Source organism: Sylvia atricapilla, chromosome 5, assembly GCF_009819655.1.
Source record: "Sylvia atricapilla isolate bSylAtr1 chromosome 5, bSylAtr1.pri, whole genome shotgun sequence".
NCBI classification, from domain to species: domain Eukaryota; kingdom Metazoa; phylum Chordata; class Aves; order Passeriformes; family Sylviidae; genus Sylvia; species Sylvia atricapilla.
Window position 1 is genome coordinate 60,130,426 of NC_089144.1, and position 12,095 is coordinate 60,142,520.

A 12,095-nucleotide genomic window follows, 5' to 3' on the forward strand; every position below is an offset into this window, starting at 1 on the left:
GTCTCGGGGCCACCACTCAGCTCTAGGACTCAGAGTGGGAATATGAGGTGACATTCCCAAGGAATGTGTCCTTGAGGACACATCAGGGAGAAGCAGGAGCATTAGGGCGTCCAAGCATCCCCTCTGCCTGGGGAGATGGCAGCTCTGTCCTCCCCTGGATCTTTTCCATGTCTCCCCCAGGCAATCCTAGAGGTTTCTCTCTTTGGGTCAAGTGTCCTCTTAGGAAATCTGTGGTGTCTTTAGAAGGCAGTGGGCTCAGGACAGACCAGGCCAGCTCGGGGCTGCCACAGCTGTTGATGATCTGGGTCACACACAAATCACATAAAGAGGAGAAAACATGCAGGAAATTATCAAAATGTCAAACCAGGGATACACAGAGAAGCAGGAATCAGAGACAAAGCTGATCCTTGGATCAGCTCTGTCACCTCAGAAATATCAGCCTAAGTCTTTGAAGGAGACTGGACAGTTCAGGGGCATGTGAGAATTTTTTGGATTGGAGTCAAAGCAAAGTCTAATCTACAAATGAATTGTTGTTAGAGACCTTACAAGCTGGCACTTTAGAAAATGGAAAATACCTTGCTATTCCTGTGGGCTTCCTGGCTCCTTTTCCAAGTTGAGATTTGTGCTTCCTATTTTCAGTGCAAATACTGTTCTGTGTTTTCCTGAAGGTAAAACCAGGCAAATTCCCAGTGGGAACCCCAGCTGGCTGCCCCTTTTATTCACAGTAATGCTTTTTGATTGGGTGGAAAGATTCATATATGCTGGGGTTTCTGTATTTACTTCAAGCTGCAAATTGGATCAGAGGCCAGGAACAACCAGCATCGCTTCTGGAAGTTCCTGAGAAAGCTGTGGCCAGACATAAGCAGTTTTCTAACCTTTCTGCACAGTCTGCTTGTGTGAACTAGAAATAAAAAGTGAGTTCCCAATGAGACTCGTGAATAAGATTTCCCAGTTCCAGTGTCCCAAATAGGAAATGCACCAACTCCAAAGTGCGTGGATTCTGGATGTGCTTCCTTAGGTTGGCCTGGAAAAGAGAAAGGAAACACAGTTTAACCCTAACCTGTGTGAGAGGCGGGGCTGCGAGCGATGGATCCGGCCCCATCCCGGGCGGGGCGCGGCTCGGGGGGAGCCCGGGGTGGAGCCGGGGCTTGGTGGGGCGAACCCTTCACACCTGTGCCGGCCCCGCCCTTCACACCTGTGCTGGCCCCGCCTTTTACACCTGTGCGGGCCCCGCCCTCCGCACCTGTGCGGGCCCCGCCCTTCACACCTGTGCCGGCCCCGCCCTTCACACCTGTGCCGGCCCCGCCTTTTACACCTGTGCCGGCCCCACCCTTCGCACCTGTGCCGGCCCCGCCCATAAATCCCGGCCGAGCCGCGCCCGCTCCCTTGGTGCGGTGGATGCTCATCCCGGGGTGCGGCGGGACCGTCGCTCGGAGCGCTGTGCGGAGCCCAAAGCGCTGAGGTGGGGCCGGCACCGGGGGCCGAACCCGGAGATCGGGGCCGGGTCCTGCCGGTGTCTGCTGGGGGTCCCGGGCGGAGCCGCTTGTTTCTCGGCGAGCGGCGTGTGGGATGGGAACCGGGAAGGCCGCGGGCGGGAGGAGCCGCTCCGGGACGGGCGCCGGGGTCGAGCCCAGCACTGCCGCTCCTGCTTCGGCCGGGGCTGGGCTGGGTCCCGCCGGGGCTCCGGGCACGGTCCCGCTGTGGCCGCGGGGAGCCGGGCACGGTCCCGCTGTGGCCGCGGGGCTCCGGGCACGGTCCCGCTGTGGCCGCGGGGAGCCGGGCACGGTCCCGCTGTGGCCGCGGGGAGCCGGGCACGGTCCCGCTGTGGCCGCGGGGAGCCGGGGCGGTGCCGGTGCCGGGCGAGGGCGGCGGGTCCCCGGAGCCGGGGCCGGATCCCGGCTGGAAGCCGTGCGGGGCGCCGCCTGGCGGACACGGAGCGGGGTGTGAGCAGCGCCCCCCGGCGGGCAGGGCCGGCCCCGCGGCCCCGGGGATGGGATGGGAAGCGGCCCCGCGGCCCCGCCGGGAAGAGACACCGGGGACTCCCGCCCGCCGCGGAACGAGCGGGGCTGCATCTGGGCGGGCGCTGGGGCCGAGCCCGCCGCTGCCGCTCCTGCTCTGACTGCGGCCGGTGTGGGACCGGGGCTCAGTCCTGCTCCAGCCTCATCCGGCACCTGCCGGGGGAGACTTGATGCTGTCCCTCTTCTCCCCCGCTTTCCTTGTGGCTCTCAGTCTCTAACGGAAAAACCATTGGGTTTTAAAAGCCAGGGAAAAGTGTTTAATCTTTTTTTGCAGAGCACAGGAGATTCTGAGTTGTAAAGAGCCATGAGGATCATCAGGTCAAAGGGTGGTAAGTGATTTGATTTGCCCATGTGGGGATTGAATTCAGAATCTCGGCCTCCTGATCACCCTTCTCCAAGTACCTGAGCCAGTCTCAGGGCCCTGAGGGGAAGGTCCTGCCTGGGATGGAAACGGCTGCTACCAGCAAGGAAATTCCTATGCAAATGCAGCTCCTTTCCTGCTGATGCCGCCTTACACACCAGCCCCTAGAAAGGCTCTAGAGCAGAACTGGTTGGTACCTGGCATGACAGCACAAAACTCTTCTAATAGCCCTGGTTTCATGCCCTTTCCAGAATTTACCCAACAGCTGTAAAGGTGCTCATTCCATGTCCTTTTCCAGGGAGAAATAAGCAGGACAAGTCCTGAGGGTTCACTTGGTCCATGGTCAAAGTTCTTCTGCAGAGTGTCAGGGCTGGTGCTGCCTGCAGAGGGGCGTTTCCTGCAGGTGAGTGTTCACAGCCCAGAATCACAGCAGGTGCTGAGGCTGGGGCCACTCTCCTGGCCCAGAGCTGCACAGAGCCCTGGGTGACTCCTGCTCACTGCCAGGAGCGTTCCTCGGTGTTGGCTCCGTGTGTCCCAGCTGGCTGGGAACACGGGCTGGGAGGAGGCCGGGAGCCCCAGGAAGGGAACCAGCCCCTCTTGTCCTCGGTATTTGCAGGGGAGGAGATGTGCCTGCAGCGTCCGGCCCGTGGCTCACAGCGTGCCAAACACATCCCGGGGAGGGGCACTGGGATTCCTAGGCAGTGCTCGGATGGACATGGATAAAGGGCTGCCTGCAGCTCCTCAACCTGGGGCTGCTCTGAACAGGCACTTGGAGATGCTTCAGCCTGGACAGGCCCCACCCACACTCCAAAATTACCCCAAGGAACAGCCGGCGTTACACGGGAATGTTGGCACTGTGTGTTGGGAGGGGCTCAGACAGCAATCACCGGTGCTGACCTCCTGGAGCTTCTACACACTCCCAGGTATGTCCCAGCCACCCCAAATCCCTTCCCTTCCAGCCTGGGGACATCATCCATCAGCAGTGTTGAAGCCAAGGGAATCTTCTCTCACAGAAATTAAACCCCAATCAATAGCCCTCAGAGATGCCTTAAAATAAAAGGTTAGAGTCAGGTGAAGTTTTGTTTGGATTAAGTTTGGAGTTTTTTAGGGAGCCAACTAGAACTACAGAACTGATGGAAAACTTTCACAGGTGGGTCCCACTGGAGGTGTATTCTGAGGGCAGAAGCAATTCCAATGTTTTTGTCAGAGCTCCTGGAAAGTAGGTGGAACAAAATAAGGTAACTCATCCTTATTTTGTGGTGATCAGGGAAAGATGGAAGGCTTAAGAGCAATATCTTTCTCTTCAAACTTGTGTACGCCCAAGTGAATACTGATTGTATTCTGACATATTTAGAAATATGAGAAAAGAACAAGAGATTGTAGACAGAAAGGATGCTTTTTCTCTCTTTAAAAATTCACAAAAATGACTGGTTTTGCAAACAAACGTTTTTCCACTCAAGACTTTCCCACCAACTTCATTAAACAGAGGTACATCACACTTGAGATACCTGTTAAACAAAATGGTACAGAAATACATTGTTTCCTGCTGGTGGTGAGAAAAATGGTGCAAACCAAAATATTCTGTCCTTTACTTTATCCATTAGAAACTCTCACACAATTTCCTCTTTTTCCTTTTCTTTTAAGTTATTTTTAATACCCTCTCCCTTACAATTTAAAATTTCCAATATCTTCTTTGGGGGCAACTACACTTTCATTATACCCATCAGTATTGCAGGACAATAACATTACACCATCTTTTTTCATGGCTTGTGTTAAATACAGTACAGAGAGATCAAATTATGGCCAGCCACATGCCTTTGGTAAATTAGAAGTCTGGTGAGATCACATTTTCTTCAAACTCAGCCACATGTTGAACCCATGTCATGTTTTTGAAGTTCAATTCTATACAAACTTCTTCTTCAAAGCCAAGTTAAACAGCTGTCACCCCACGCAAAAGACAATTTCTGAACTGCTCCAGAGAGATGAAAGGTTTGAACTGCAGAGAAGATCTTCACATGCCTTGATCTCCATTAGATTTGTGTGTCAGACGGGGTAGAAAGGCTAGTAAATATTCACAGACCTACAAGTCAAAACAGTGATTCCAGTGATGAATACCCTCAGTTTTTAAAAAACTTTCTGTAGTAACACACATGGCTCATTTAAGCAACTGACGGTCTTCTCCTTTGAGGCGTTTTTTTCCGAGGCTGTACAAAGTCGTCGTCCGACTCATCGGTAAGTTCTGGATTATCTTTGTCACTCTGGCTGTTTGGCTGTGCTGGGAACTTTCTGTCAGGATAAAGGTTCCTCAGAAGGTCTTCAAAGTAGGCTTCGAGTTTCATGCCAGCATCAGCCACTTCTGAATTGGGCTGTTGGGTAAATTAACAACATCAGTGCATCGTGAAATAGCTTTGTACTTGGATCTCATTAGGTCTTTTTAGGTACAAACTACAGAAAACCAACACTCAACAGCAAGAGTGGCTATGGAGCACAGGGCCTCCAAGAGCACAAAAACAGAGTGAGAGCAGACCTTCCAGCCAACCACCCCCAATAATTTTTTTTCTCTGACACAAAGAAGGTGGTGACCACAAAAGCCACACTGCCTGGGTTCTCAAAGCTATATAAGGATTCTGAGAACTCTTAAATCCTGATAGAGGTGGGAGCAGGGGGACAGAGCTGTGCTGTGAAAGACATGGCTATGCCTTCAGGGTGTTGAAACTTCTCTACCTTACAGGATCTTTTTGCTAACAGTGAAAATGTTACTTGGTAGACAATGACTGTAAAGTGAAAGACTGAGCAGTCCTAAAGTCATCCACAGCTCTCAGTTTCCTGAAGCAGAGATCACCAGTGCAGGAATAACTCCTAGCTATTGAGGGTGACTGGATGGGAACCCCTTAGAGAAGCCTTTATTCGCACTGTAATTCTCTCTCATTTTGTGATCCACTCAGAATCTGCATCCCTATTTCACCATATGTTCCCTTACGTGCAGTAGGGGATAATAACAGTTACTTTACATGCAACTTGAAATCATAAGGGTGAGTACAGAGCTCCCAGATGAAAATCCCACTGAATTTAAGATCTGATACATGGAGGACTAAAACAATTTTCAGGTCATAATGCCCACCATTAACCTGTACAATGAAAAACTGTCCTTTACCTGCTGTCCTGCCATTGAGCTATGTTTGTCACCATCCCCCTCCCTTCTATGGAAAGATCTCCACTGCAGAGTTACCTCAGAATACAGCAGTCTCAAATCTGATGTATGTTTTCACTATAGTCTCATAATCAAATTAAGTTTAATACGTTAAGTTCTACCCCCATTTACAACTTTCCTGAAAGCAACTAAACCAACAAAACCTGATAAAATATCAACTTCTCTAACCTCATTAAATTCAGCACAGTTTTGGAAAATCAGTCTGAAATCAGCCACAAAATCTTCTGGCTTGGTGTAGAATGAATTGCTCACTTCAAGTCTTTTCTTGATGGTTGATAAGTCCATAGGCTTTTTGATTATTTTGTAGTAATCAGGGACCTAAGTAGAAAAAAAAAAAAACAAACCTCCAAAATGCAATGTTCAGCATTTATTGTTTTATAAGCCTTTAGATTTGAAGGAGTGGGCAAGATTTAGTCTCATCTTCAAACTACAGCTCAAAGATACAAGAATTGCACTTCTAACACACATGCAGACAGTTTCTGGAGTAAGAGTGATGTATGACAATGTGTTGGCTAGAATATACTCCTTCCAATGCCTATTTTAAAATCAAAGTTTAATTATTTATTATTTATTTATCATTTATTTAAAATCAAATCATAAAACCTCCACTAACTAGATATAATAGAGCCAATGAGTTGGTTTGGAGTTATTTTCAGGTGTAGTCAAATAAGCTATCTATTTATTAAGTTTCATTCTCAAGATCACCATATGAAATAAGTCCTTTGAAATGGTGGCAAATTGCAGAGGTATCAGTGGTTTTCATACCCAACCTTTTGCTGTAGGATTAAAGTGTTTTTTCTTTAGAAAGAATAAGAAAGTAAGAAAGAATGAAAACCAGTGGTAATATATTAGTATTTTTTCCTACTTTTTCCTAAGTAGATGCACATTTTTAATACCTGAATTTAGTAACACATGACCATGATATGAATAATCAATATCTTGTGTCATTTCTTATTAAACTCTCTGGAATGTTCTTCAGAATTCTTATTCAAATGGCATAAAAGCTGCATAAGAACATAGTACTTTCAATTGACTCTTTCCCCACTGACTTGTCTCGAAGAACATCTTTTTATCTGACCACAGTAGTAGCTCTTTGTATCCTTGGACTTCTAATGCATCTAGGTACTGTTTACCATTTTAAACTAACAAATTTCAAGTCAATAAGAAATTCAATTTCATATTAGTATGATGGAGTACACCCCAATTCTCAAAATCAGGTAATGTTTAAAACGCCCAAATATATCCCAATTTACCTTCTCAGTGATGCAACTCAAGATGTGAAGTTAGCAGTGTTAGAACTTAGTTTTGTAACTATTTTTGAAGTATTAAGACCAGTTATTGTGGAATTTTACTTGTAAAGCCCCTGCCAACCCAATGCTTTAACTTTTAACTTCCCTCTTCAGACAGTCTGAATAAAACAAACAGGTTTAATGCACTGAATGTGGAGTTTGACTTACGATAATGGACTTTAGAAAGCCATTAGAAAAATGGCAAATATGATGATAACATAAAATAGAAAGAAGTGAGGTACATACTGTGGGAGAAACTGGATCTTGAAAGGCAGGACTCATTTCATGACAGTAGAGGTAGAGCAGCAGTCTTTCACACTTCTGTGTCAAGAAAAAAACATACTCAAGAAACTCAGGAATCCTACATGGCTTAGTCTAAAATCACAAACTACAAAAAATACAGAATTCAGTCTTCCCCCTTTTTCTTTGTGTATACAAATATATTAAACTGGATCTTGAGCCTTGAAAGAGATTTTAAAATGGTTCTGTGTGATTTTATGCTTGCTGATCCCTTATCAGAATCCTTACAGGGCTTATAACTTCCATTTAATGCAAAATACAAATAGAGCACATGTAAATAATGGTGTAACAGAGTCTGTCCTCCACACACATACACTACTCTTGATGGGCAATATGATCTGGCCTAAGGTAGGATTTGTGGGAATTGCAGGAGGAACTGTCTGGATGCTTGCACAATTAATGCATTCCAGAGATGGGGGAGTTGTGATGGCTGTAATTGATCTTGGTACACGTGGGCCTGCAAAAGGGTACCAAATGCTCCTGGAGACTGGAGCTGATCTCCAGAGGCTGCAGGGCGGCTTCCAGGTGGATCCCACCCCAGCAGGGACACCTGCAGGGTACATCCAGCCTGAGAACACTCAGTTTTGGACAAGTGGAGATAAAATCCTGAAGTAGCTCCATGGCTGCTTTGTTGCTTTGCAATTGTGCTTTCTGCAAGCCTGCACATTTCCAGCTGAACCCATCTATGCTGTAGCCTTTCAGACCTGCTAATATTATACACTGCACTGGTAATATTTAGATACTGTGTTAGCAATAAATCTCATCATCATCACCCACAGAATCAGTCTCATACATCGTGAGCTTGGGAATCTTCTACTACTCTTCGATGAATGGTTCTATATGTAGACTAAGACCCCAAATAAAATATTAACTTCAACATATTTATACGAGTTGCCAACTGAAAACAGGTAAAATACTGACAAAAGTTTCTAACACAGTTCAAAACTGCTTCAGCTTAGAAGTTTTAAATAGTATTTTATCCTTACCCTGCGGTCTATGGGTGCCAAACCCATGGTGTCTTCCAATTTTCTTTTTTCAGAGCTGTGAGCAGGTTTATCGCAGTCATACTCAACTTCTGGCTTGGACAAATCCCGACAGAATGTACAAATCCACTCTCCACTAAAGAAAACAAACAGACACATGGACCTTAGTGAGGGAGCACTCCTTTGCCAGATGGCTTTTCCTCATATTTCTGGGTAAATCCCCCATCTGTGGGGTGGGTTTGCTCTGCATCTCTATTGTTCTCTTGGTGGTACAAAAGGCTGTGACAGCTGACAAAAATGCTTTACTACAACTTTATTTCCTTTTAGTGGCACTGGTGTCATTAATTGTGTCTGTGCAGAAAGGTACAGGTGGTCTCTACTTTTGTCAATGCTGAATTTTTTCACTTGAGCTCACAGGATTTAAGGATAGCACTATGAAGAGCCCTGTACAACCACAACTACAGAGAAGACTGAAGGAGTCATACAGGCTGAAGAGCAGGAAAAGTGTAAACATTATATGGTGAGAACTACAAGCTGGATCTACAGCCCATTACTGATCTACAGAGATTATCATAGACAGGATTCTTTGTAAAACTGAAAGTATTTCACTCCTGAAAACTTTCAGATGTTCATGATTTTACCGGTTTGTATAAGGCAATACTGGAGATTTAAAGGTCAGCATAAGATTGTAAGATAATTAGTTCTGCAAGCTATGTCCACTGTTGAACACAATTTATAAACCTGAAAGTTTAGAAAAAACTATGAAGAGTCTATGTTTTCAATATAGTCCTCTACAAAAAAAAAGAAACCTGCATACTTACAGACAACCACCAGAGGGCTGAATTATCACACAATAGACAGAATCCAGCAATAACAAGTTATAAGATCAACTTCATGTATTTACCCAGAGATATGTTATTATGAACAGTGTCTTCATAAATGGGGAATAGTTTCTGCAGCACCCTTTACTTTATTTCAGTAGTAAGGCAGAAGACTTCACAAATTTAAAAATAAAATCTTACTGTTTTCTATTCAGTGATCCAAAGATTTTCCCCATCTGCTAGTTTTAGCATGCAGTGGTGAATGATGGCATTTTGCTTCAAGAAGTTTTACTTTCTACTGTCTTAACTTCACAGAGTGATTTTTGACAGTGTCACCCATGTGCCTGGACTAGCCTTACAGAAATGATGTGGCAGATACACAAAAAATTGATACAGGCCATCAAAAATAAAAATCTTTAGGGGATACAAGAAAACAAAGAACAAATTAAAGACAGAGGACTGATGCATAAAAATATCCAAGAATCAAGAAGAACGTGGTAGGTTGGAATGAAGGAAAAAAGATGCTGTGGCCTTAGGACTCTATGTGGGAACATAGTTTTAAACTGAAAGAGGGTAGATTCAGACTGGATACAAGGACAAAGTTTTTTACAGTGAGGACTGTGAAACACTCAGCACAGGTTTCCCATAGAGGTGGTGGATCCCCATCCCTGGAAACGTTCAAGGCCGGGTTGGATGGCGCTCTAAGCAATCTGATCTAGTTGAAGATGCCCCTCAGCATTGCAGAGGGATTCAAATTAGAGGCCCTTTAAAGGTCCCTTCCAACCCAAAACACCCTGTGACTCTATGAAACCTGTGAAATTTCACCTGAAACAGGAACAAAAAGCAACCATGAAAGCAGCAGACTGACACAGCTGACACAATAATAATAAAATTATTTTGTGTGTTTGAAGGAACTAATGCTAAGAGACTGAAGTTTGTTTGGCAGACTTCCAGCTGAGGGGGGGAAAAAAAAGGGTAAGTGACCCCACAAAGATGAGAAGTCAGGAGGAAACCTCAAATAACTGTGCTCTGGAGCCTAGGAACACAATGCACCTGAAGTAAAATGCACCTTTACAGATCTAAACACCTGCTATCAAAGTGGCTTTCAGCTCCCTTGCCCTCAGACATCATTACCTCCGTTTCCACTGAATGATCCACTAAAAATGAAGCATTTTAAAGACTTGTTATTGACTATTTAATTTTAATAGAAACCAAGTCCTGTAATGCATAGTTATCTGCCTGCTTCAAGATTACTTTTTGTTTCCTTGCCAGAAAGAATATTCATTAAAAACGTGCTTACTGTAACCTTACTGGGTTTTCCTTATGGCATAAAGCTGTAACATAGCATTGTTTTAATAATAATAAACAACAACCCTGGAATTTGAAGTTTCAAGATGTAAGAGTGACATTTAAAGTAAAAGTGACATTTAAAAGAAAGATAGACTTCCACAAGTATGCATGTTCAGAGTAGCACAGAGATATCAGCATGCTAATCTAAGTTGCTATCCAAATGTTTTACACCAGTAAACTATGCTGATATTTAATCAGAAAACCCAATATTTATAAAAGCATTAACCAGTGAGCATGTTATGACCAATGTTTTTATCCTTTAATACAAACAAGCTTATTGCATGACATTTCCAAGCTGGGGCGTTGCAAAATGCCGTTTATTTTAATCACAGACACTAATTCCAGAAGCAAACACCAGTAATGCTTATAACAATAATCTATTTAAGACTCTATTTTGAAAGTCAAGAAAGTGAGCAATGGTTTTGTAACAGCCAATCAAGAAAGCTTAATGCTTGTTTCAACACTGACTGAAATCTTATAAAAGATGTCAGTCACTACACATCCCATGCTTGGAGTCCAGCCATGTTTAGCACTGAAGTAATATATTTAATGCTATACTAATTCACATTTTTCCTGTAGACATTTCTCAGTTTTGTTTTGTTTTTTTAATCATTATTATTAAAAAATATAACTATTTTCAGTCACCCTTAAAACATTTTATGACAGATTGGTAATTCTGTGTCCCAGTTTAATAACAGATGCCCTAGATGTGATCTTGCTTAACAGTCAAATAAGTGAAGAGTTTTACTAGATTTTGTAGAAAACTATACAATTAAGCTGAAGTTTCATGAAAATTCACATTTTCTTCAACTAATAAAACTCCTGGATACAAGACTTTAAAAAAGACACCTCTCCTCCTCTGACACTGAAACTTCTTACCCTGCGTTTCACAACACAAGTCTAATGTCTTTTAGTGCAGTTTTAGATGGAACTGAAATAGTCAATTACCTTGGAAAGCTCATCAGTGTAGGGACATGACAAGAAAGATGGAATACTTTAGGACACTTCTCACAGCAAAGGAGCTTCCCTCCATTTTGACACACAGCACACCAATCTTCATTGGGATCATCCTCTTTTCTGCCCTCGCCGGCATGGGAGGATCCCATCCATCCTGTTTTCCCAGGGAATGTGCTCTGCAGTACCCCTGGCTGGTCATCTGTGCTGTCTGGTGCATCTGTTCTTAGCATAGCTTCATCAGAAGTCGAACTGTGATTGGTATCCAGCAGCAAGGAAGTAAGTATTGACTGCAGGAAGAAACAAAGGAAGTCAGATGACAGCATTTATGTGAATTTACATGACCCTGACAATGTGCAAACTGACCTGAATAACAGATTTACATGCCAGCAGCCATACAGCTTGCAACATGCATGCAGAAATCACTAACACACTCTAACACAGGGAAATGAACACAAGAAATTAGCTATGAAAGGCTATTTACTGCTCCACCAATAAAAAACCTAATCTCTGATGGCCCAAAAATCTAGTACATTGTTTATGGATATTCCTGGAAACACTTCCTAGTAGCACTTGAGAATTTCATCTCTGCAAGCTATTTCTGAATTTCCCAGGTTTTCAATGGATAAAAGCAGTCTGATCACACCCATTAATTTAACTGGCAGTAGGGCTAGTTTGATTTTGAGTTTCACCTCTTCCTTTTATTTAGCTTTTTTAGTTTTCCCCTCTAATAGTTCCCAACGGAATACAAGTAAATTATTTTAGTCCCCATAAATACAAAATGCCCCCCAAAGAGAAAGGAGATGTC

The 12,095-nt window shown here is 44.2% G+C and overlaps 1 protein-coding gene and 2 long non-coding RNA genes across 3 annotated transcripts in view; 2 read left to right on the top strand and 1 right to left on the bottom strand.

The window, feature by feature from the left end:
• Positions 1-1,354: 1,354 nt before the first annotated feature.
• Positions 1,355-2,804, top strand: LOC136361636 (uncharacterized). The gene is made up of 3 exons (XR_010743664.1): positions 1,355-1,462; positions 2,293-2,568; positions 2,678-2,804. It is a non-coding gene; the product is annotated as an uncharacterized lncRNA (long non-coding RNA).
• A 952-nt stretch (positions 2,805-3,756) lies between these two features.
• Positions 3,757-12,095, bottom strand: part of LOC136361635 (transcription intermediary factor 1-alpha-like) — a 58,001-nt gene continuing 49,662 nt past the window's right edge. Inside the window, 6 exon segments of the mRNA XM_066319684.1 lie at positions 3,757-4,576; positions 4,578-4,745; positions 5,759-5,908; positions 7,126-7,200; positions 8,166-8,298; positions 11,282-11,577. Of these exon segments, the coding sequence (XP_066175781.1) occupies positions 4,535-4,576; positions 4,578-4,745; positions 5,759-5,908; positions 7,126-7,200; positions 8,166-8,298; positions 11,282-11,577 (864 nt within the window). The 3' untranslated portion in view covers positions 3,757-4,534.
• On the top strand, positions 6,621-8,524 carry LOC136361637 (uncharacterized). Its single transcript, XR_010743665.1, has 2 exons — positions 6,621-6,712; positions 8,219-8,524. It is a non-coding gene; the product is annotated as an uncharacterized lncRNA (long non-coding RNA).